The following is a 25,497-nucleotide window of genomic DNA, read 5'->3' as shown; positions in this document are numbered from 1 at the left end:
CGATTTGTGATCAAGGCAGACTTTAAACTCAGGGTAAAACAGCATCCTGGAAATGAGGGGGAAACGAGAGGGCAGAGTGAGTCGACTTCTGAAGGTCAGAAAATATATGCATGATTAAAACGAAGCCCAGAAGCAGTCGGGGGGTGACTGCGACAGGAAAAATTCCATGCATAAAAGGCCGCTGACTGGCTCCACTGTGCAGCTTTAGCAGTTGGCATGAGTCACTCCCCATCCCAAATTATTGTTGTTGTTGTTTTAAATCCCACCCAAATCGGATCACTAATTTACTATTAGAGATGGTGGTAAATTAGTTAGAAGAAGAAAAAGAGTTGGTTTTTATGTGCCCACTTTCTCTACCTCTTAAGGAAGAATCAAACCGGCTTACAACCGCCTTCCCTCCCCCTCCTCACAACAGACACCCTGTGAGGTAGGTGGGGCCGAGAGAGTGTGACTAGCCCAAGGTCACTCAGCTGACTTCGTGTGTAGAAGTGGGGAAACCAACCCAGTCCACAGATTAGCCTTCACCGCTCAAGTGGAGGAGTGGGGAATCAAACCTGGTTCTCCAGATCAGAGTCTACTGCTCCAAACTACTGCTCTTAACCACTACACTATGCTGGCTTAGTTATGGCTTAGCTGTTGAGGGATCTTGAGGGTCTGCACTCTTCCCTCATAAGTTTACCACATATCAGTGGATCGTGGGGAGGGGTTGGATCCCATGCAGCATGTCTGCAAGTGGAGGGGGTGATTTTTTGGTGAAATCTCCCCCCATAGCAAGCCTCCAACACCTCCCTCATGCTGTTCCTAGGGGGGAACTTAGGGTGCCTCCCCCATCCTAAGAAGCAGTATTTCGGCCTGCAGCAGGAGGAAGAGAAGGGGAGAAATTCAACTCTGCTGACGGAAATCCTTCCATCAGCACGAATCTTTAGTGGGATCCAAGCCATAGATTCTAGTAAAAAGGAAAGCAGACCATGTGAAGATACACAGCAACCACCCTTCTGGTCTTTGTAGCTTGGGAATCCTACTATGACTTCATTCTCTTGCAGCATGATGGGGACTCTGAGTCACCATGCTGACCTTTGAAGATGCTCAGTAACTTCAGAGTGTTCAGCATGTGGCAGCAAGACTGCTGGTTGGTGTAAATTACAGCTGATGTATCCTACCAGTCTTACAACACACGACTTCTGATTAGTTTCCAGGAAAGATTCCGAGTCCTGGGTCTGGGGCCAGGCTAGAGACCACCTGCTCCCCTACGAGCCTGCCCGTCAGCTAAGATCTTCCACAGAGATCCTGTTCCCAGACTCAACTTGCCTTTGTGGAGCAGAAAGCGTTTCGAAACAGCTTCCTCAGCCACTGGCTTACACAGCACCTCAGTAAAATGTAGCGGCAGCAGTTGCATGAGTCACCTGGACAGTGTCCATTGCACTGCCCAGATTAGGGCAGCATCCCTTGGGGATGCTGCATCGGAGGTGCTCACGTGAGAGGCCCTTGAACACACCGCCGATGTAAAGGGGAGCTGTAGGTCCAGGCGCCACCAAACTTGGCCACATCTTAAACGCTAAAACGACACCCACAATGCACACGAATTCGCTGCGGTCTCACAAACCAGCCATGCACATTTTCCAAACAAAGCAGCCACTTACTTCTCGGCTCCCGGGGTCCGTCAACAGTCACTTTGATGGCTCGATGATAGGTTGCCACTTGGGTGGGGTTCGTGAAGACTGTGATAGTCAACGTAAAGCTTTTGCCTGAGGAGGGAGGAAGAGGAAGAGAGAAAAGCATCCATGAGCCCAAGATGTGAGCAAAGAGACGTGGAGGCGGCCACTCAGAAAGTCACACTCTGTTTAAGCAGGGGCTTCTCAAGGTTGGTCTCCATCACAACCCGTTTGAACAGATGTCCTGATATCAGTATCACAGTAAGCACTACAAAGTAAGCCAATTACAAAGCAGCATTTAAAGGGGCAGGGACTTGATGTGAGCTTGGAGACTGCTGGTGCATAGATTCCCAATGGGAAGGTTTGGGTCCAGCGAGCAACGAACCTCAGATAAAACTTCCCTGCATAAATGACCTGAAGCTAAAGGTTCTGGCTTATGATGAGGAGGAAGAGCCTGGGTTTAACCCCTCCCATCACCTGTTAAAAGGATTATGTAAGAGGTTGATGTAAAAGACCTCCATCTGAGACCCTGCAGAGCCTCTGCCAGTCAGAGTAGACAAGACTGACTTTGAGAGATCAATAGTCTGACTCAGAATAAGGCAGCTTCATGCTGTCATATTCATGGGGAGAAACTGTGGCTCAGCGGTAGAGCATCTGCTTTGTATGGAGAAGGTTGCAGGTTCAGTTCCCACAATCTGCAGTTAAAAGGTAGAAGTAGGTGATGGGAGAAGAACTCTTCCTGAGATGTTGCGCAGCCACTGCCTTACAGAATAGACAGCTGACTGTGATAGACCAGTGGTCTGATTCAGTCTTGGCTCAGTCATAAAGTGCCTGCTTTATGCTCAAGCTGGGAACCTAACGTATCACCACCTTCTGATGGAATGCAGTTGATGTGCGTGAACCCAGTTTATACACCAGGTTCACATATGCGCCCCAACACCTGCCCCTTACATGGAGCATGATGAAGGGAAATAACTCCAGCTACCTGTGATGTATGAATGGAGGTATGCGGGTTACCAGGAGTTAGAAGAAGAAGAGTTGGTTTTTATATGCCAACTTTCTCTACCACTTGAGGGAGAATCAAACCGGCTTACACTCCCCTTCCCTTCTCCTCCCCACACCAGACACCCTGTAAGGTAGGTGGGGCTGAGAGAGCTCTAACAGAGCTGTGACTAGCCCAAGGTCACCCAGCTGGCTTCATGTGTAGGAGTGGGGAAACCAATCCTGTTCAGCAGATTAGCCTCCGCAGCTCATGTGGAGGAGCGGGGAATCAAACCCGGTTCTCCACATCAGAGTCCACTGCTCCAAACCACCGCTCTTAACCAATACACCATGCAGGCACTCCTTTCCTTTCACTAGCTGGGTCTCTTGTGTGTGTTAAAGTGTCGTCAAGTCGCAGCCGATTTATGGAGACCCCAGCAAAGGGGCTTTCAAGCCAAGTGAGAAGCAGAGGTGGTTTGCCATTACCTTCCTCTGCAGAGTCTTCTTTGGCAGACCAAGTACCAACTCAACTTAGCTTCCAAGATCTGAAGAGATCAGGCTATACTGTAAATCCCACCTCCCTAGATGGGTCTCTTAACCTGGATAAAACTTTGCTTTAGAATCCTGGTTACTGGGGAAGGGGAACTGACTTCAATCCACCAATGTACCGTGTTTTTATGTAACAGAGAGCTGGGTTTGGTTTCTAACCCAAACTCCTGCATTGCACACAGCTGCAAGGAGGAAAAATGGGGGGGGGTGTGTGTGAATGCAAACCCATACACATTTTAAAGTAGAAGAAGAAGAGTTGGTTTTTATATGCCGACTTTCTCTACCACTTAAGGGAGACTCAAACCGGCTTACAATCACCTTCCCTTCCCCTCCCCACAACAGACACCCTGTGAGGGAGGTGGGGCTGAGAAAGCTGTGACTAGTCCAAGGTCACTCAACTGAGCTTATGTGTAGGAGTGGGGGAAACAAATCCAGTTCACCAGATTAGCCTCCACCGCTCATGTTGAGGAGTGGGGAATCAAACCCGGCTCCCCAGATCAGAGTCCACTGCTCCAAACCACCGCTGTTAACCACACCACTCTCACCATGTAACTGGTTATACTTGGTGTCTGAATGAAGCCACTTCGTCCAAATAGTAAATTAATACATAACATGATGTGTAGAAATTTAGCAACACTGGGACAATCCATAAATTCAGAAAAGCCCACTCCTGCAGCTGTGACAATTCAGTGCTGATAAGCGCATTCAATGTCCGTCCCCCCCACCATGTTAAAAGCTCTCTGCAGAGGAAAGCCAGGGAGCAGGGTTCAAGCCCTGCCTTCTCGCAGATATCTACCTTTCTAAGTGCTGGGGTTTTTTATTTTAACAACATGAGGAAATAGTCCCACGTTTGTATTCAGAAGTGGTGTAGTCCAAAGTTTGCTGAGGCTTGTGGTTGGGGCGAGGTGGGCCTGCATCCTTCGGCTTTGCTCAGCAAAGTCTGGAGCCTTCTTCCAACCTAAGGAGACTTTCCTCAAATGTAAAGCGGCTCGTCCGCCAGAGGAGGTTGTCCCTCCTTAACATTCATCCCTAAAATGCCACAGTAAAGTACTCCTCAGAGTTCTTAACACCCCTGTGGAAACTTCCATTACATTTGCACTGCCAAAAATTTAAACATGCTGAGAAAATTACAGCAATGGGAAAGCTATTGTTTTGCTTCAGTGGAAAGGACGAGGACCGTCTGTGGACTGTTGTTTAGTGTTAACAATCAAGAGGTTAAAAATCAAGAACTCAGCCACAGAAGGACTTTTATTATGACCAACCCAAATGACAGCAAGCTTTCCAGTTCTCTAAAACTCTTCAGCAGGATATTAGAATCATAGAGTTGGAAGGGGTCACCAGGGTCATCTAGTCCAACCCCCAGCACAATGCAGGACATTCACAATTACCTCCCGCCCCACTCACCCCCAGTGACCCTTACTCCATGCCCAGAAGAGGGCCAAGATGTGCTCCCTATTATGATCTGCTTAAGGTCATAGAATCAGCATTGCTTACAGATGGCCATCTAGCCTCTGCTTAAAAACCTCCAAAGAAGGAGAGCCCACCACCTCCTGAGGAAGCCTGTTCCACTGAGGAACTGCTCTAACTGTCAGGAAGTTCTTCCTAACGTTTAGCTGAAAACTCTTTTAAGTTCAACCAATTAGTTCTGGTCTGGCCTTCTGGGGCAACAGAAAACAGCTCCACATTATCCTGTGTATGACAGTCCTTCAAGTACTTGATGATTGTCCGTCAAGATGTTCAATAAACTTTGCTGGCTGGATAGGGTCGCCAGCCCCCTACTGGCATCCCCAGGAGCAAAATGGTAGGAGTTATGCATCGTGATGCCGGCCCTCTTGCCATCGGGGCAGCCACAGGAGCGGTTGGCAGCCTGAAGGTCAAAGCCAGTCATGGCCACTTTCTACAGCCTGCATAAGTCCAGGAGAAGATCCCGTCTCAGACAGTTGCTGACACTAATCCCCCCCCCATTTTGCTCCTGCTGCTCCAAGGAGCAAGTTGCCCACCACAGCGGGCATCTTGGCAGCCCTTAGGGTTGCCAACCTCCCGGTACTAGCTGGAGATCTCCTGCTATTACAACTGATCTCCAGCCGATAGCGATCAGTTCACCTGGAGAAAATGGCCGCTTTGGCAATTGGACTCCATGACATTGAAGTCCCTCCCCTCCCCAAACCCCACCCTCCTCAGGCCCCACCCCAAAAGCCTCCCGCCGGTGGCAAAGAGGGACCTGGCAACCTTAGAAGCCCTAGGCTGGAAGCTGCTCGCTCAAAAATTGATGAGCGACTACTTTGCTACCAGACACACCAGCAGGGCTGGATTCAGACATGCTGTGTGAACCTGAGCAATGTCATGTTAAGAGGCCCATAGGATTATTAACAAAATGTGTAAAACAAGAAATGTAGTAATTTGTTTTTTATTTAGAGGCCTCTCATAATTGGAGGGTGTAAACTGCTTACTTAGCTTGCACTAGACCCCACTTCTCCACCTTACTCTTAGGCTTGCCATTTGTCCATCTGCTGCAGGTAATCTCCCCCACCCCACCCTCGCACCCTCAGCCATCTACTCTTGAGAAATTGAGGATCGGTATAAAAACATTGCAGGGAAAAGGCCTCCATAATGATTCTCCAGGAATTTCCCCCATGTGTCTATGGTCTTTATCACAGAGATTAGGGCAAATTCCTAGAGTGTTACCCAGAAGCGATGTCCCATCCTCTGTGAACTCTACCCTCCACAGGCACTGCCCTCAAAATCTCCTGGCTTTTGCCCAGGCAGCGCAGGCAACTCTCCCTGCTCTGCTTTGATGGTGGCCAACAGATATAATGTTCTAAAACAAGCTGGTGCTGGAGTTTCAAGGCCATATTGGGGTCGGCTGATGATATCTTTAAAGACTATACTACACAATACAATTTTTAACCAGCCAGGAATGGTACATGGCAACTGTGGGGAACTTTCCAGCCCTGGAGCACTTGGAGAAGTATGTTTCCTGTAGATGCCATGTGACGGGGGGGGGGGGGGATACAACATTAATATATATATATTTACATCATGTAGTTTTGCCCTAAGACTAACACTGAATGTCTGAATACCTGCCTGCTTTTCTCATGTTCCACTCAGTCATCTGTAAACCAACATGACAAAAACATCTAAAGGACCTGGTAGTAGTAGGGTTGCCTAGTCTGCTACCAGCGGGTGGTTATTGGGGCAGAGCCTGAGGAGGGTGAGGTTTGAGGAGGGGAGGGACTTCAATGCCACTGAATCCAATTGCCAAAGCAGCCATTTTTTTCTCCAGGGGAACTGATCTCTATCCGCATGAGATCTCCAGCTAGTACCTGGAGGCTAAAGGAAAAGAGCAGTAATGGCTCTAAAAAATTGTACGCGAACGAGTATTCAATGAAAAAGTGAGTTATATGAACTGTACATAAGTCCTAAGGGACTACAAGTGATTGAATGAGATAAGAACTGAATCCTTGCCTGTTGTATATTGTTGTATCGAGTTTGTACTCTTAGCATTTTGTAAGTACAAACAATTAACAAAAAATTTGTTAATTTTTGTAGTTTTCACTTTGGCACTAAACTCACTTTTTCATTGAATACTCATTCATGTACAATTTTTTAGAGCCATTACTGCTCTTTTCCTTTAGCTTGACTATTGTAGTATATGTGCAATTTCTGCTCCAGTACCTGGAGGCTGGCAACCCTAAGTAACAGCAGACTTATGGCGACCCGGTAGGGTTTTCAAAGCAAGAGACGTTCAGAGGTGGTTTGCCATTGCCTGCCTCTGAGTGGGCTGAGGAGAGCTCTGAGAGAACTGTGCCTGGCCCAAGGTCACCCAGCAGGCTTCATGTGGAGGAGTGGGGAATCGAACCCGGTTCTCTAAGATTACAGTCTGCCGCTCTTAACCACTAGGCCATGCCGGCTCCTAAAGAACCCATAACAGCCATAAAAAGTAGTATCAGTTCCCCCAAAAGCAAGCTGCACACCCATGTTATCCTCACCCCCCACTTCAAGACTCTAATTTTCAGTTCCTCCAGTGACTACCTTCTCCTCTGCCAAATCGTTCCCTCTATACATCTGGAACATCCTGCCCCTCAAGAAAAATGGGGAACCATGAGACAATATTTATGTGCTTGATTTAGTACTCTTTTTTAAAATACGACCTTTCCCCCCCAAGGGGTTCATAGTTCTACTTATCCCCACGGTGTCCTCACAATAACCCTGTGAGGTGGGTCAGGCCGAGAAAAAATGACTAGCATAAAGTCCCTCGGTGAACAGGAAACTTGGGCCTCCCCAGGCCTAAGCCACCATTCTAATCACTACACCACTCCGACTGTTAGCATTTCTATATGAGTCACTTTGAGTACTCCCACAGGAGTGAAACAACTCTGCAAATGCACCACTTTGAGAAAAGGGAGCAGGCTGCCTTCAGGGGTGGGAAATCTGTGTGTGTGTGTGTGTGGGGGGGAATTAAGGACATAGAAAAAAATTGTGCACTAGGGGAAAAAATTTAAAGAAACCTCTTCATTGACACCCCAGGTTTCCCATGCCCTGGTAAACTTTTCAAACAAGCAAATCTCCTCTCCCACTCCTCAAAGTCAAGAAAACATCCCATTTTTTAATTCTGTATTTATTCAGATATTTATACCCCACTTTTCTCCCCAGTGGGGGCCCAAAGTAGCTTTCAACATTGTTTGCTCCTCCTCCACCTAGGATTGCCAGGTCCCTCTTTGCCACTGGTGGGAGGTTTTAGGGGCGAAGCCTGAGGAGGGCATGGTTTGGGGAGGGACTTCAATGCCATAGAGTCCAATTGCCAAAGCAGCCATTTTCTCCAGGGGAACTGATCTCTATCTGATGGAGATCAGTAGTAATAGCAGATCTCCAGCTTCTACCTGGAGGTTGGCAACCCTACCTCCACTTTGTCATCAGAACAACAACCCTGCAAGGTAGGGCTGCCAGGTCCCTCTTCGCCACCGGCAGGAGGTTTTTGGGGCGAAGCCTGAGGATGGCGGGTTTGGGGAGAGGAGGGACTTCAATGCCATAGAGTCCAATGGCCAAAGTGGCCATTTTCTCCAGGTGAACTGATCTCTATCGGCCGGAGATCAGTTGTAATAGCAGGAGATCTCCAGCTAGTACCTGGAAGTTGGCAACCCTACTGTGAGGGTGGTTATGTTGAGAGACAGAGACTGGCCCAAGGCCACCTCACAAGCTTCCATGGCAGATGGATGCGTAGAACCTGGGTTTTCCAGATTCTCATCTGATACTCTGATATACTGCAACACACACATTTGGGCCTTTGGCTGGGGAGGGCGGGGTAAAAGTGTACGAAATAAATAAACAAATAAATACCGTTCACTCCACCACCTTATTATGCCTATCTGGTGCAGTGGTTAGAGTGTGAGGTTAGTTTTGAGGAGCCCTGGGTTCAAATCCACTCAGCCACAGGGTTGACAATAGGACTGGAGATAAATGTCCTGTCCCTTTAATAGAGGCTTAGCATATAGAAATAGACAGTTGAAGTCCATGGACTTTTCAAGGCACAGAGTTAAGTAACATCACCTGATTTTTAAAAAACAGCCTTTCATATAGGGTTGCCAGGTCCCTCTTCGCCACCGGCGGGAGATTTTTTGGGGTGGAGCCTGAGGAGGGCAGGGTTTGGGGAGAGGAGGGCCTTTGATGCCATAGAGTCCAACTGGCAAAGCGGCCATTTTCTCCAGGGGAACTGATCTCTATCTGCTGGAGATCAGTTGTAATAGCAGGAGATCTCCAGCTAGTACCAGGAGGTTGGCAACCCTACCTTCAAAGCTCCACAGATAAGTCTTCCCCAGTCAAACACTCTCAGTCTAACCTGCCTTGCAAGCTTGTCGCGCAGAAAATATCTTGGAGGGAAGAACTGTATACGCCGCCCTGACCTCCTTGGAAGAAGGGTGGAGGAGGGAAATGTGATAAATCGACAGGGGTTCTAGATGCTGGCCCTAAGGACACCTATTTACAGAAACCTACCCTCTGCACACAATCATTTTTACTGCTACAAAATGAGAGATTTTTGAGCACAGATCTTGGACCCCTCTGCATGAGATTTTACACCTAAAGACAAAGGCCTTTCTGATGACTTCCATGGGCTTTGTTTGAAGTGGAAACCCAATCCCTGACATTTCCCAAGGACTCCAGACTACCGTAATTTCTTAGCCCAGACACGGAGACCCGACAGCGTGTGTGTGGGGGTGTGTGTGGGGGTCCGTAATGAATTCAAGAGTCAAGTTCGGATCGAGCTACATTCAGTTTGGAAATTTGTGGAAGGAGGACGGAAAAAGAGGAGGGGGAAGGGAGGGGACTTCGGCGAATAATTGAGTACAGAAATGAAAGCTTTAATTCATAAAAGCAAAACATTTTCCATTCATCAACCTGCAAGCAGTTAAGTAGGGGGAGCGAGAGAGGCTGAAAGAAATGCCTGCAACTCGGGGCAGGAGCCAACAGGAAAAGCGGAAATGTCTGAAAGAATGTAAATTATTTAGGTTTCAACTAGAGCAACAAGTAAACAGTTATTACACGCAAATCGTTCTTAAGATCACTAAGCCTTAAAAAAAAGTACCGGTATCTTGCAAGGTTTGGTATGTCCGCATTCAAAGTGCTGGGAGGGACAACGTGATACGCGTGGCTACAGCAAGACCCCTTGAGAAGGAGCCCATACAAACCCCACACAAATGTTACAGAGACGGTGCACGCCAAAAAAACAACAACCTCCCACTCTAAAAGCAGCAACATTGCTGATGAAACATTAGGGGGGGGAAAGTACAATGAAGGAATATCAATGATCTCAAATTCTCACTTAAAAATCTATCTAGACCTGAGCGGGATTCTGAGTAGACCTTCCAAAAAGGGCACAGTTAAGGGAGCAAGCAGGGCCGTTCAGCTGGAACTTCCTTCTACTCTGTAGGGAAACTGTTTTTCATGCCCAGCTGGACAACTTTATCACTTTCTCTTCTTACTCTCTCAAACAAAAGGAAATGAGGGGATGCCAGTGATCTCAAAATCTCACTTAAAAATCTGCCAGTTTTTGCCCCATCGAAACCAACCTGTGTCAGTGCCAAATATTTAATAAATTCCCCTCCACACACCGGTCAAGTCACATTGGACTTTTGATGACCCCGTGGGTTTACATGGCAAGAGACGTTCAGAGACATCACAACCCTGGTATTCCTTGGAGGTCTCCCATCCAAATGCTTGCCAGGGTCAACCCTGATTAGCTTTGGAGATCTGATGAGATCAGGCTAGCCTACCTCCAGGTACTAGTTGGAGATCTCCTACTATTACAACTGATATCCAACCAATAGAGATCAGTTCCCCTGGAGAAAACGGCCACTTTGGCAATTGGACTCTATGGAATTGAAGTCCCTCCCCAAACCCCACCCTCATCAGGCTCCAACCCTCATCAGGAAACAAAGCAGGATCAGATCCTCTACTGCAGGACAGGACGCCTGGACTTCTGCTGCCTCTCAAAAACGAAAACAAACAACTCTTCCCCCAACTAGAGTTGCCAGGTCCCTCTTTGCCACCGGCGGGAGGTTTTTGGGGTGGAGCCTGAGGAGGGCAGGGTTTGGGGAGAGGAGGGACTTCAATGCCGTGGAGTCCAATTGCCAAAGCATCCATTTTCTCCAAGGGAACTGATCCCTATCAGTTGGAGATCAGTTGTAATAGCAGCAGATCTCCAGCTACTACCTGGAGGCTGGCAAATCTACCTCCAACAACCCCATATTAAAATCTTTCCGCTTCATTTCTTTAATTCATTTTTGTCTACCACCCATTTCCTCAAGGAATTCAGAGCAGTGTTCTAGTTTTTCAAAAATACGACTTACTTCATTAATTAACCTTAACCACTACACCACGCTGGCTCTCTCACACACACATATATAAATAAAATTTCACACACACACACATATATATATATAAATAAAATTTAGAAACGGACCATTGCCTCCTGCCCAGCTTTGCTCTGGAACCTTTATTCACCTCCAGGCTCCTTACCTCGGCCGCTCCGTCCCACAAAGCGAAGGTCATTGAACCGGGCCACTTGGTTTTTCATCACCGCAGAGGCGTTCCGGAGTTCGGCCGAATAGTTCTCGTCGTTGCCGGCCATGACTGTCACCACAGTCCCATCTGGCACATCTCCGAGGGCTACCACCTAGAAACCAGCGGCAAGAACAACCGGGAGGAGGGGGAAGGAAACACAGGGTTTTATTATAACCCTATCGTTATAACCGCTCGAGTACAGTCTGCGACTCTGGAGCTGCAATCCGGCGTGGCACTCAAGGGCACCATTTAATATGGGGCATAAATCTTGTGGGAAATTCAAGACTCAGGCTGCAGTTCTGTGGCTTCGTTGCCTCAGAGCAACCCCTGCTGTTCTTTGTGGATGTCCCATTGAGAAAACACGGAGAGGATCAAGTTCGTCCGGGAAGAGGCCGTTAGAAACTGAACACTGAGCACAAATCTTAAACCGATGCATCTCAGTTGTGAAATCTATTATGCACGTTGAGGGTCTGGAATTGGACTCCCTACACCTCTTGCTTTTTCTCCCTGTTTCCGTTTTGGTACATTTCAAGGGGTTTTTTTCCCCAGTGTACCCAGGGGGTCCCCAGAGCACACAAAGATCCCTTGCTGACATGCTGTAGAAGCTTCTCGGATTGATACAGGGGCCAGCCATGTTTGTATAAGATATTATTAATTATGACCACTACCAATCAGTTCAAGAGTTTTGGGCTGAAATACATCTACGTATCACTAAAGCCATGAGGTTCCTTCTTTAAATGCTGGAGGAAGTATGGGATTATTTGGGCCGCAGTCTAGCCCAAATCAAGCCTTTAAAAAATCCGCTCACCTACAATGCAATCCTACGCAGAGTTACACCCTTCTAAACCCTTTAGAGAGGGGTAACTCTGCTTAGGTTTGGACTGTTAACCCTCTTGGTTTCAATGGGTAAGTAGAACACATTTTTATTTGTTTGTTTTTGGGGGGCAATACGGTGTTAGAAATGGGACTGTTTAGATTCTGTTCTTCTATTTTTCTTAATGCTCTCGTGGTGACAATAACGGGATTTTAAAAGAATTTTTGCTTTGGCTAGATCATACACTTCTGGTTTAAGAAACTAAAGTTGCCACTCACTAGTATAAACGAGGCTATCATTCAGTTTCTTTTTCAGATTCCCTGTCAGAGTCACACACCCCAGAACCACAGCAGACCTTTAAAGTGAGACCTCAATTGACAGTCCCAATAATTAAAACTGGTCCCTCCAGGTTAATGAATCTATGAGAACAAGGCAAAATAGAGCACTTTCACTTCCCATCGATTTCCCCATTTCACACATGCATGAGGCTTGGATTGTGTGATGCTCACTCACAGGGAAGTCAGTCGCATTAAATTAAGTGGAAGTTATTTCTGAGTAAACACATGTCTCCCACTGGTACGTGAGAAATTTATTTGTATGTGGCCATAGGCCTTCACAAAACATCATCTACAAAGTAATACAATATTTAAAAGAGACATGTACAAGAAAATAAAATCTAGTAGGGTTAACATGGATACGAAGCACCAAAAACAACATCATTTGTGGGATTCTGCTCTAGAGCTAACTATCTTAGCTCTTATTTTCCTTGCTGCCAGAGCAAACAATGATGTTCTATGAGAAATATACTCATTGGAGTCAGACAGCAAGAATACGATTTTCTCCTTTTCTGAGTGGAGGTTTGTACCCACTAGTAGCCCATCCAGAAACTTAGTCCTGGGCTGTGCATAGTGTGGGCAATGGAGTAAATAATGGGGTAAATCCTCCTGCACACGGGTATTGCAGATACACAAGCATTGATCCTTGGGGATTTGTTTGTACCACCCAACTAAAACAGCCGTGGGCATGGTTTCAAAGCGTAGAGCAGAAAACGCTGCTCTAAGGTTATAATTTGAAATCTTAGCTAGATACTGGGCTCTAAGGTGGTCACTTTTAAGTAATTTGAACCATGGTGCAGACTGTGCCTTCTGAATTAACGCCCTGTCACACAGGGCATGATGTCTCCCACTGAAATTCATACGGATGAAGGCTCTAACCTGGGCTGAATAGCATCCTCTCTGGTATCTCTTTAATTCATCTACCAATTAAACCATCCCTACATTATTAAATTGAAGCAAATTATTAAATGCCCTGGCCTGGACAGCTCAAGCTAGCCTGACTTTGTCAGAAGCTAAGCAGGGTCGACTCTAGCAAGCATTTGGGTGGGAGACCTCCAAGGAATACCAGGGTCATTGTGATGCAGAGGCACACAATGGCAAACCACCTCTGAGCTCCTCTTGCCTTGAAAACCCCACCGGAGTCGCCATAAGTCAGATGTGACTTTACAGCAGAAACATAATAAATAAATATTTGTCACTGACACAGGTTGGTTTAGATGGGGCAAAAAAATGGTAGATTTTTAAGTGAGATTTTTGAGAGCATTGACATCCCTTCATTTCCTTTTTAATTGAGAGAGTAAGAAGAAAGATAAAGTTCTCCAGCTGGGCATGAAATGCAATTTGCCTACAGAGTAGAATGAAATTCCAGCTGAACAGCCCTGCTTGCTCCCTTACAGTGCCCTTTTAAGAAGATCTACTCAGAAGAAGAAGACTTGGTTTTTATATGCCGACTTTCTCCACCACTTAAGAATCAAACCAGCTTACAATCGCCTTGCCTTCCCCTCCCCAGAACAGACACCTTGTGAAGTAGGTGGGGCTGAGAGAGCTCTAAGAGAGCCGTGACTGGCCCAAGGTCACCCAGCTGGCTTCATGTGTAGGAGTGGGGGAACAAATCCCGTTCACCAGATTAGCGTCCGCTGCTCATGTGGAAGAGTGGGGAATCAAACCTGGTTCTCTAGATCAGAGTCCACCGCTCCAAACCACCGCTCTTAAGCACTACACCACACTGGCCCTCCACAGAACCCCAATCAGTTCTATACAGTGGAGCTTACATCCAGGAAAGCATTGGGTTTCTACCACTAACGTTGTAAGCATTGCTTTTGCTGAGCATAAGCCCCACTGTCGTGGTTAAGAAGAAGAAAAAGGGCTCACCCTGAGCTCCTCGGAGGAAGGATAAGATATGAATAAATTAACTCAGTGGGACTTACTTCCAAGAACACACACGTAAGATAGGGTTGCCAACCTCCAGGTACTAGCTGGAGATCTCCCGCTATTACAACTGATCTCCACCCGATAGAGATCAGTTCTCCTGGAGAAAATGGCCACTTTGGCAATCGGACTCTATGGCATTAAAGTCCCACCCCTCACCAAGCCCCGCCCCCTCAGGCTCCACCCCAATACAATGTCCTACGATCAGAAGAATCAGGAATTGCTTTTCAGATAGGTCTAAAGCCAATGTTCAGACATTCTGTTATGGAGCTCCAACCACAATAAAAGGGAACAAACGCTACTTTGCAATCCTGCCAATACGCCTGTTCACCATGTTATATGAAAAGGGGCAATGAATATCATTCCCGTGGGCTTTGGTATATGCACTAATGCGTCTTTTTAAAAAAAATCTGGCGTCCCCTTTGTGCTGCACTGAAGCTGTGTGAGCATGGAAAATATGCACATTGCTCCTTTTCACACATGGTGGCCGCGAGTACCAGGAAGACTGCAGGCAGCACATACTCCTGCTATGCATGGCTAGTATACCAAAACTGAATGTCTGAACTGATGGTGGGGGGTGGCCAGGCACGCTTCTATGCTACAGAGCCAGTGTGGTGTAGTGGTTAAGAGCCGTGGTTTGGAGCGGTGGACTCTGATCTGGAGAACAGGGTTTAATTCCCCATGCCTCCACATGAGCGGCGGAGGCTAATCTGGTGAACTGGATTTGTTTCCCCACTTCACCACATGAAGCCAGCTGGGTGACCTTGGGCTAGTCACAACTCTTAGAGCTCTCTCCGCCCCACCTACCTCATAGGGTGTCTGTTGTGGGGAGGGGAAGGGAAGGTGATTGTAAGCCGGTTTGATTCTCCCTTAAGTGGTAGAGAAAGTCGGCATATAAAAACCAACTCTTCTTCTAACTCCAGGTAACCCGCATACCTCCATTCATACATCACAGGTTGCTGGAGTTATTTCCCTTCATCATGCTCCATGCAAGGCGCATGTGTGAACCTGGTGTATAAACTTGGTTCATGCACATCAACTGCATTCCATCAGAAGGTGGTGATACGTTAGGTTCCCAGCTTAAGCAAACAGCAGGTACTTTGAGCCAAAATTGAATCAGACCACCTATTGTAAGCCGGTTTGATTCTTTCTTAAGTGGTAGAGAAAGTCAGCATATAAAAAACAACCTTTCTTCTTTTTTAAACCTGCCAGCATCAGGTTTAAATCAGGCCTTAAAAGTGTGCACGCGCATGTGAAATCTCAGAAAGGCAGTTTCAGATGAGCTTGAACTGAGTCTCCGAATCTACTGATAATCATACCGGAAGGGTGACTGGCTGGCTCATTCCAACCTCCCTGCCCTTGAAAATGTAGGTGTGATTTCAGTTTTATTCTCCGAACAGGGTTGTGGGTGGGGGAAGGAGATTTATATAGGTAAGGAAAAAAGCTTTCTTTACGCCTCTTCCTTGATAGATGGCCCAGCCAAACGTCTGCTTTGGGGTTTTGATACATTCCTAATTGGATAGAGGCCACTCTGAATAAACACCTGTTGGGCAAAGCAGGCAGCTCAGTTGCGGGGAAGGAATGTCTCAAGTGAGTCGAACAAGATCTTAAAAAAAAAAAAAAAACACTACCATCCCAGCTCCCACTTCCAACCAAAGGAAGATCTCTGTGTAACTTGGGAAACTTGCAACACCACATTTCAAACATTGGCTGGTCACAGTTCCAGCCCAAAGTGAAGCAACAGGAGATTACACTGAAATCCACAGGACCCGAAAGGGATCGACTTTGGCTGTATTGTGTTCATGCAATTATTAAATATTAGTTTTTTGTGCTGCCTCTGTGAATTTGGTGATAATTGACGTAGTACGTTTCCAGGCACTGTGGTGGGCCTGAAGCCAGAGCGTTAGATTTGGGTTCAAATTTACACTGTGTCATGAAGATCGTCGAGTGGCCATGGGCCAGATGCCCTCCCTCGGTCCGGCCCACCTCACAGGGTCTAGATTAAAACAGAATCCCTGAGCAAAGGGCAGAATAAAAGTCAAATAATAAATAAGTGTATCATTCCCCCTCCCCCAAATAAATCATTTGCTAAATGCACCTGAGCTTTACAGCTCAAGGTGGCAGAGTTAAAAAATATTTTGTTATCTATAGTTGGAAGGGGCTTTATTATTTATTTGCTTGTTGTTCCAGAATGCACTATGCCCACAGTCATAAAGAGTTTTAGAACGTTATGTAAATTTTTAGTCTGGAATTGTGCTTGTTTTGACCACTGAAGAAGGGCCATTTGGCCAAAACGCATTTGGTCAAAGTCTAATTTTGTGATTTTATATGTCTATTTGTGTTGCGGGTTTACATGACCATGTTGGTTTTGTAGGCTATTGCAGGGCCTTACATATGTTATTGACTTTAGCCTGGAATAAATGTGTGTGTGTGTGTGTGTGTGTGTGTGTGTGTGTGTGTGTGTCTTCAAGTCGCAGCCGACTTATGGCGACCCCTTTTGGGGTTTTCATGGCAAGAGACGAACAGAGGTGGTTTGCCAGTGCCTTCCTCTGACAGCAACCCTGGTATTCCTTGGTGGTCTCCCACCCAAATACTTGCCAGGGTTGACCCTGCTTAGCTTCTGAGGTCTGATGAGATCAGGCTAGCCTGGGCCAGCCAGGTCAGGGGAATAAATATATACATACTTTGTATTGACATAACCTTTATATTGTATAGCATTTGGCCTTGACCTTTGGGAACTTAATTCTGTTGTTTTTAGGGTTAAATCTTTTTCCCCTTTGTTGTTGGTGTCAGCCTAGAGCACCCCTGACATGTGTTTGTCCACCTGCTGCTGGAAGACTGGCAGTGAGGAGGAGCCTCAAGGAGCTTGGAGCAGTACATTAGTCTCCCCTCCTCCATTTAGTCCCCACAACACCTTTGCAAGGTAGGTTAAACTGAGAGTGTGCAACTGGCCCAAAGTCACCAAGCGATTCCATGGCAGACAGGGTTGGGGCTTTGAACTGGGGTCTTTCAGGTAAGTAAGTAAGTAAGTTTATTGATATGGTCTGTTTGACTAGCCAAAAGTTATGCATAAAATTAACTGACTTAATAAAACTGCAAAATTAATATAAATTACAAAATTAGATAAAAGTCTAATGCTATTTAAAGAGGGTCTTTCATGTAGGGGGGAAAATCAAAAAGAAGATTTGATGGTCTTAACGATGCCAGAAGTATTATTATTTATTGTTTTCATTATTCAGAGATTGAAGAAAGCATTATTGCTTCTTGTGTGAATAATTGCAGTTGTGTTCGTAGCTGAAGAATAAAACAGAAGGCCAGGGGCCCTTTGCCATTCATCAGACCAAGCGAGCTCTGACTCAACCAAGTTCCTGCTGGCATAAATTCTGTTTGCTTTTAAGGTGCCACTGGATTGTTTAATTGTGTAGGAGCAGATTCAGATAAAAAAAATAATCATTATAATTGTTTTAATTAAGTGATGCTGCAATAGAGTTTTCCCTAACGTTAAAAAAAAATCACAGCAAGTATTTAACAATCAATGCCACTAAAAGGGGGAAAAAAAGATTTTCCATTTCTGCTTCCAATGTACTGCCCCTTTCATTTTAAGCCAGCAAACAGGAACAAACCCATTCAGGACTAGAGTACCTTCTAGCTACTTTTGTTTGGCTGAAATCTATGTGTATTTACTCAGACGGGCCTCTGAGCTCAGTAGGATTTACTCCCAGGTAAGAACTCACATGGACCTTGGCTCTCTTTCAAGCAAAATAATATATATATTTTAACAAGCTTTAAAAGCAAGAACGCCTTTTCTCCCCTGGAAAGTCTTGATGGTATGGATCAAGGGTGTCAAACATAAGGCCCGAGGGCCGGATCCAGCCCCTTGAGAAGTCTTATCCAGCCCGCAAGCCAACTAAGGCAGCCACCCACCCACCTACCCACCCGCAGTCCCCATCTGGGCTTGCAAGGCATAACCTGGCCCGACCAAGTGACATTTATGTCATATCCGGCCCTTGTAGCAATCAGGTTCAACACCCCTGGCATACTTGGTATAAAAATCTTGATCCATTTCGTCCATTTCTCCTTCACCTGGAATCTGTTTATCTGAAAAAACAGTGGGGGGTGGGGTGGAATTACTGCCCTGCACCATGTAATGATTGGACTGGGATGGGGGGGGGGATACTACCTAGAACGGTGTGCTAACTTCACCGTTTTATATAGTGCTTTGTAATAACAAGAAACCATACATTATTTTGATGTGTGCCACCTATAAGGAATGCCAGCCAAATCTCCTTCCTTCCACGGCTAATCCACAATCACAAACTCATTTACCCTCCCCTTACCAAAAAATTAGGAAACAAAATTATTCCTACGCTTTTTCCTTTGCGGAAATGCTTCACTGAAATGAAGGGGGTTCTCCAAGTAGTTACAGGTAAGATTTGTGGTTGCCAACAGGCCTGGCGAAAACATCCCTGTCCGTTTCATAGAGGCTTAGCGTGTGGAGATGGGCAGTTGAAGCTTTTGGCCCCATAGAGATAACATCCCATATTTAAAACCTCTATAGGAAAGGGGCAGAAACCAGGCTGCAAGCATAGGCTCCCATAAGGGGTTGGGAAGTGGGGTTCATGTCACCTTCACAGGATGGTTCCAATTCCTTTCAATTCCCTGCTACCCATACCTACAGGTACAGCAGCCAGCCGATTCCGGAAATCCTTCCAGGGATCTACCTCTGAGTTGGCTGGCTTAGGGTCTGTGTAAAGGTCTGATCACAAATCCACAAGTAGTGGAGACCTAACGGCTGTGGTTTTATTAATCTCCCTAAGCAATGACAGATACAGGTAATACCAAGCCCGCATGTGCGCGTGGGCTCTTTTTTAACTGCCACTTCTCTTTTCTCTCGCCACTCCTTGCAGGCTGTTGGGCATCCCTTAGGCCGTTAAGCTTCCCATCCCTTGGTCGCCGCCACCCCACCCCCTGTCGAAAATTGCACCAGGATCCTGCCCGATTTCAGCATTCCCCCCCCCCCCCCGTTGATTTCAACCAGCAGTGGAGCAGCCTTCTGGAGCAGGGAATCCGACTGGAGTGCCTTTTTGCCCTGAGTTGGATTTTAGACCTCCTGGGGGACAGGGCAACCCTACACAGAAGTCCTTCGGTCTACATCCACTGAAATCCATGGGTTTAGACTGGAGTAACCCTGTGCAGGGCGGCGCTGTTAGTCTATCACAGCAGAATTAAATCGGATTGAGAAGGGCTTCTTTTTTGCAGTACTGTGGAAACTCTTAGGGCAGCAACCGGACTTCAGTACATCCAGTTGGCTTCTAAAGATGGCAGAACAGTCCGTTTTGTTTTGCCAACAACAGAGGTGCCGGAGATTCCCCTCCCCCCCAAGTGCTTATGGGGCACTCCACGGTCCGACCTGCCCCCTGAATCAGCCCCCCTGCACGCATTAAATATAGTCAGAGTATTACAAGGCAACACGAGACATGTGCTTACTCGGGAGAAAGACCCACCTTGTTCAATGGATTTACTCCAGGGTAAATTCGCACAAGTTCACAGCGTTAATTCTGAGGTGGGGCATTTTAAGGGAATTTTAAAAGGGCTTAATTTCAACTGGACTGGGGCATCTAGCCTCTCATGATTTTGCAAAACATTTTATTGTTATCATCATCATTATGATTATTGTTGTTGTTGCTAGAACCCCCAACACAGCCGCATTTACTTGGAAGTCAACCGCACAGGTTTCAAACGCTTTGCGCTCTCCGTTGAAGACGTCGAGCTTGATTTCTGTTGCAAATCAAATTGAAAACCGATTTACTCGGAAATGGATGTTTTTTTTATATAAAAAAAATTAGAACGCAAGATCAAAATAGAGAGATCTATTTAACCTGAGAGAAGCCCGGAATTAAATTAAATTAAAAACGATTTAATAACCGGGGCGAGATTAATAGTCCTTTATTAAAATAAGAAAGAAAGGAGAATCGGGTTGATCAGATAGAGGCGAGTCGCTCCAGCATCATTGCTGGAGATTGCATCTTATTATATATATATTTTGTAAAAAAAATCTCAGCTAGTTAATTAGCCTCAACTCCCTTTAAACTTCAAACGCTGCTCCTAACTGAATGAAATAATCAGAGAAGAAGCTAGAACTTCCCCCCGGGGAAAAAACAAGGCGGCGGAAACTTTGCTTAAAAAAAAAAATAAGCAGCGCAGCCACCCAATTCCCCGGGGGGAGAAACAACAGGCCGCCTCCTTGGGTGGAAAGCCGAGCCAGGACGCCCAAAGGAGGGTGGCTGGGCCCACCGCAAAGGCCAGGGGGGGGGGTCCTCTCCGGCTCAGCCCACAAACTAGCCTCTCTCCCCCCACCCCCAGGCCATTTATGCATTGGGAGGTTTTGCCTTGGATTGGCTGCTTCTCTAGATGCACATTTCCCCCATCCAAATTCTCAAAACTCTGCGGGGGGTGGGCTCATTTTTGAGTTTTGAGCATGTGCATCTAGCACAGTGGTTCTAAACCTTTTTTGCTCCATTCCCCCCTTTCATCATCGTTCAGAATATAATTCCCCCCCCTTCCCACTCGAGCTCAAAATTAAAAACAAGCTACGATTTTACGAATCATACATAATCTACAGGACATCACACTTTGCTGAATAGTGTTCCCAATTCTCTCCCCCCCCCAACTCTAAAATCCCCCCCTGGGGGAATTCCCCCCTTGTTGAGAACCAGTGGCGAATCCAAGCAAAACCTCCTATGCAGAATTGGCCAAAGCCCTGCCGACTTCCATCAGAGGGATGAATCCAACCCTAAACGGTGTGACGCTTTCTAAAACCCTGATGGGTTTAGAGGGGAGTAACTAACCAACGCCACGGTCCCGTGGAGAGCTCCTCCCGTCTAAACCCGTCGATTTGGGTGCACGTTGTCCGCAGTCACTCCGGACTCGAACCCGGGAAGAGACGTTCATTTTCAGCAGTCCGTAGGAAGGCGCAAAGGCATTTGCAAAGTCTCTCTTTGCATGGGAGGTTTTGCCTTGGATTTGCCGCTCTTCAGGTGCACATTTTCCCCATCCAAATTCTCAAAACTCCAAAATAAGCCCCCATACAGAGTTTGGAGAATTCAGATGGGGAAAATGTGCAAATCCAAGGCAAAACTTCCCATGCATAAATGACATCTAACAACGCGGTCCTAAACCATTACCCTATAAAAACCCATCGACTTCAATGGCCCTAGAAGGGTCTAACTCTTTGTAGGATGCCCCTTTAGTCTTGAGCCTGCTTGGAAATCAAATGCTGCTAGTTTCCATGGGTGTCTAAACGCAGGTGCACCCAATTTTTTAAAAATGCATCAATTGTGTATATTAAAGGTTATTAAAAGTATACTAAAGCAGGACAATGCTGCTGCAGTCGTCTTGTTTGTGGGCTTCCTAGAGGCACCAGGTTGGCCATGGTGTGAACAAACTGCTGGACTTGATGGGCCATGGTCTGATCCAGGGTGGCTTTTCTTATGGTCTTATGTTCTTAAATATTAAACGCCGACACCCCCCTACCATGAGGACCAGAAACTGGTTAACAAATAAACCCAAAACAGCAAAATTGCAGTTTCAAAGCCAGATACTTAATAGGACCATACTGGAACAAGAGGGTTGAAGCTTGCGGGATCTACCCCAGACAGGCTAGGAGATAGGAGGATTACCTCCTGAGAATTTGGAGAGCACCAAAACTAGGGAGGGGCCCTGGCTCAGTGGTAGAGCCTCTTCTTGGCATGCTGATCCCCGGCATCTCCAGTTAAAGGGACCAGGTAGGTAGGTAGGTGAAGTGAAAGACCCCTGCCTGAGACCCTGGAGAGCCGCTGCTGGTCTGAGTAGACAATACTGACTTTGATGGACCAAGGGTCTGGTTCAGTACAAAGCAGCTTCATGCGTTCAAAACTGGGATCCTGGCCTGGACCTGCTAGGGGAAAGTTCCTTTGTAACCAGCGGCCACGGGAAAACATCCCGGACTATTTATTCAACTGGATACTACTGAAGGGGAGCACTGGGGGATCATTCTAATCTAGAAGGTCATTTGGATCGGGGCCCTTTACTGGTGGCGGCTCTGTCCCCCGCACGGCTTGAACTGGGAACGGCAGCTCTCTCTACAATCCTTGCGGGAGCCAGATGGACCTTTCTCCGATCTGCGTCCGTGCCCTTCCGGGGCTGCCCCAGGCGATCCGGAGTTCCCCAGGATTGGGGGAGGCAAGCCGAAGTTTCCTCTCGGGAAAAGGCTACCAAGCGGGTACCAGCGGATTCATTTATCCCTCGGGGCAGAAAAGCCCGAAGGTTTCAAGGTGACGGTGCCGGAGCCTCATCTTTGGCGCCTGGGAGGAATTTTCAACTGGGAACTGGAGTGACACCAGATTGGAGAAGGGGATTCGCCCGCGAGGCTGAAATCAACCCCATCCTCTTGCCAGCCGCTCGACTGGGACACCCATGCCAGCCTCAACGCCCCCCCCCCGCTCCACTTTCCACTCCTCCCTTCACACCCCACAACCCCTGAACCCTTTCTACCACTCCTGATCAGTCCGAATTCGGATCAGCGGGGAAGGGGCAGGCGGGGGTGTTCAGCGCTGGCCTGCGAGGGCTGGGGTGGGGTGGGGTCTGGGCGGATCTCTGGGGTGACAGTTGATGAAACTCGAGGCCATTTACGCACGGGAGGTTTTGCCTTGGATTTGCCACTCTTTCGATGCACATTTTCCCCATCTGAATCCTCAAAACTCTGTACAGGGGCGTATTGTTGAGTTTTGAGAATCCGGATGGGGAAAAGGCCCATGAGAGAGCGGCAAAGCCAAGGCAAAACCTCCCGTGCGTAAATGGCCTCGGACCCCCCAGAGCCCCAAATGCCGCCGGCCCCTACTGAGCTGTCTGGGGAGAGAGGCCGGGTCGGTCGTGTTGGTTCCTTTCTAACTGGAATTTCCCTCTTTCGGTTTCCTTCGCTCCGCCGTCCCACCGCCAGCGCTTCGTGGCAATGGAAACCGGCTTCCTCCGCCTTCTGCCCGCCGCTTCTCCTGGCCCGGGGATGCGGGGGAAACACCACCCAGCGCTCCGGAGCCGCTCCGGGGAGGCGGGCTGGGCGCTAGCGGCGCCTTCCGCGGCGCGCATCTGGCAGGCTGGCGGTTCGCGTCCCCACCCCGGAGGCTCTGGGCGCTCCGGCCCGCCCCACACCCGGCGCGGGGAGGCTTCCCGCTGCCAGACCCACTTCCCTTGAAAACCCGCCACCTCCTTGGGAGACCCTATTGCAGCCGCTCGCCCCAGAAGTGGGTCCCAGGGAGGCTGCCTCCTACGGAATCAGACCCTGAATCAGACCCTCGTCCACCAACGTCAGTATCGTCTACTCAGGCCGGCAGCGGCTCTCCAGGGTCTCAGGCGGAGGTCTTCCCCATCACCTACCTGCCTAATCCCTTTAACTGGAGATGCCAGGGATTGAACCTGGGGCCTTCTGCACCCCAAGCAGATGCTCCAACACTGAGCCACAGCACCCTCCACAGCACAGTTGTTTGTTTTGGTTTTCCTATATGACATGCCAGAGTTGAACACATGAAGCCAGCTTCCAGTGAATCAGACCCTTGGTCCATCAAAGTTAGCATTGTCTACTCAGACCGGCAGCAGCTCTGGGGGGGGGGAGGGAGGCAGAGGTATTTTACATCACCTACCTGCCTAGTCCCTTTAATTGGAGATGCCAGAAATTGAACCTGGGACCTTGAACACACGAAGCCGCCTTCTACTGAACCAGACCCTCGATCCATCAAAGTCAGTATCCTCTACTCTGACCGGCAGCGGCTCTCCAGGTGCTCGGGTAAAGGTCTGATCACCTACTTGCCTAGGTTTGAACCTGGGACCTTCTGCATGCCAAGCAGAGGCTCTCCCACTGAGCCCCAGCCCCTCCCCTAATTTTAAAACGTTGCACTGTTGTTTGTTTTGGTTTTCCTATATGCCATGCCAGAGTCGAAGCTGCCTTCCACTGGAAGGGACCTGGGACCTCTAATTGGAGACGCCGGGGATTGAACCCGGGACCTTCTGCATGCCAAGCAGGGGCTCTACCACTGAGCCACGGCCCCTCCCCAAAAGTCATATGAAATATACACGCATGAAACTGCCTTCTACTGAATCAGATCCTCGGTCCATCAAAGTCAGCATTGTCTACTCTGACCAGCAGCAGCCCTCCAGGCAGAGGTCTTTCCCATCACCTCCTTGCCTAGTCCCTTTAGCTGGAGATGCCGGGGATGGAACCCGAGACCTTCTGCATGCCAAGCCGATGCTCTCCCACTGAGCCCCAGCACCCTCCCCAAATTTTTAAAACGCCCAGTTGTTTGCTTTGGTTTTCCTATATGCCATGCCAGAGCTGAAGCTGCCTTCTACTGGATGGAACCGGGGACCTTTAGCTGGAGACGCCGGGGATTGAACCTGGCACCTTCTACACGCCAAGCAGAGGCTCTACCACTGAGCCCCACCCCACCCCCTTGGCCGCAGCTGCCAAGCGGGGCAGGGGAGGCAAACCAGCCAGCGCTGGGTGCCAGCGGACTCCTTGCGCTGGGTGCTCTCCTCCTCTCCCCCCCCCATCCCCGCCGGCTGCCTGGTCCGTTAGACCGCGGGGCGGGCAGGAAACATCTGGCGCCCTTCCCCCCCCCCCGACGGCTGGGCTTACCTTGAAGGCGACGGGCAGGGTCTTGTTGCAGCGCCAGTGGGACGGCAGGACGGAGCAGAGGAAGTTGGGGCTGTCGGTGCGCACCAGCTCGCCGGGGTGGTCGGCCAGGACGTCGACGACGGAGCGGGGCTCGGGGCGGCCGCGGGGGGCCGGGGCGCCGCTGCTGCTCTCGCCCATCTTGCCGCAGGGGAAGGCGGTGGAGGGGGGCGTGAAGCGCCTGCTGGTGCCGGGGTCTACGGGAATACGCATCACAACAGCCGGCGTCAGCGGGGCGCGGGGGCCCGGGCCTGGCGGCGGAGCGGGGCAGCCCAGCCGGGCCAGGGCCGTCCAGGGCCGCCGGGCGCAGCTGGCCAGCGGGGCCGGGCGGCAGGCGGCGGGGGCGGCCACGGCTCCCGGCCCTGCCCGCGGCTGGCTGGCTCCCTCCTCCTCCTCCTCCGAGGGCGGCGGCGGCACCCCCCGTGGCCTGCAGGGGGCGCTGTTCTGCAGCTGGCCGCGGACGCCCCCTCGGTGCCG

The 25,497-nt window shown here is 48.6% G+C and overlaps 1 protein-coding gene across 1 annotated transcript in view; it reads right to left on the bottom strand.

The window, feature by feature from the left end:
- Nucleotides 1–25,233, bottom strand: part of RUNX3 (RUNX family transcription factor 3) — an 85,583-nt gene extending 60,350 nt beyond the window's left edge. Inside the window, exons 1-3 of the mRNA XM_056846944.1 lie at nucleotides 24,985–25,233; nucleotides 11,196–11,352; nucleotides 1,641–1,745 (exon numbers count right to left, since the gene is read on the bottom strand). Of these exons, the coding sequence (XP_056702922.1) occupies nucleotides 1,641–1,745; nucleotides 11,196–11,352; nucleotides 24,985–25,233 (511 nt within the window). The remainder of the gene's footprint in view (nucleotides 1–1,640; nucleotides 1,746–11,195; nucleotides 11,353–24,984) is intronic.
- Nucleotides 25,234–25,497: the final 264 nt, after the last annotated feature.

This window comes from Euleptes europaea, chromosome 3, assembly GCF_029931775.1.
Source record: "Euleptes europaea isolate rEulEur1 chromosome 3, rEulEur1.hap1, whole genome shotgun sequence".
Lineage (NCBI taxonomy): Eukaryota > Metazoa > Chordata > Lepidosauria > Squamata > Sphaerodactylidae > Euleptes > Euleptes europaea.
The sequence above is the reverse complement of the archived record's forward strand: the minus strand, read 5'-3'. Positions and strand labels throughout refer to the sequence as shown.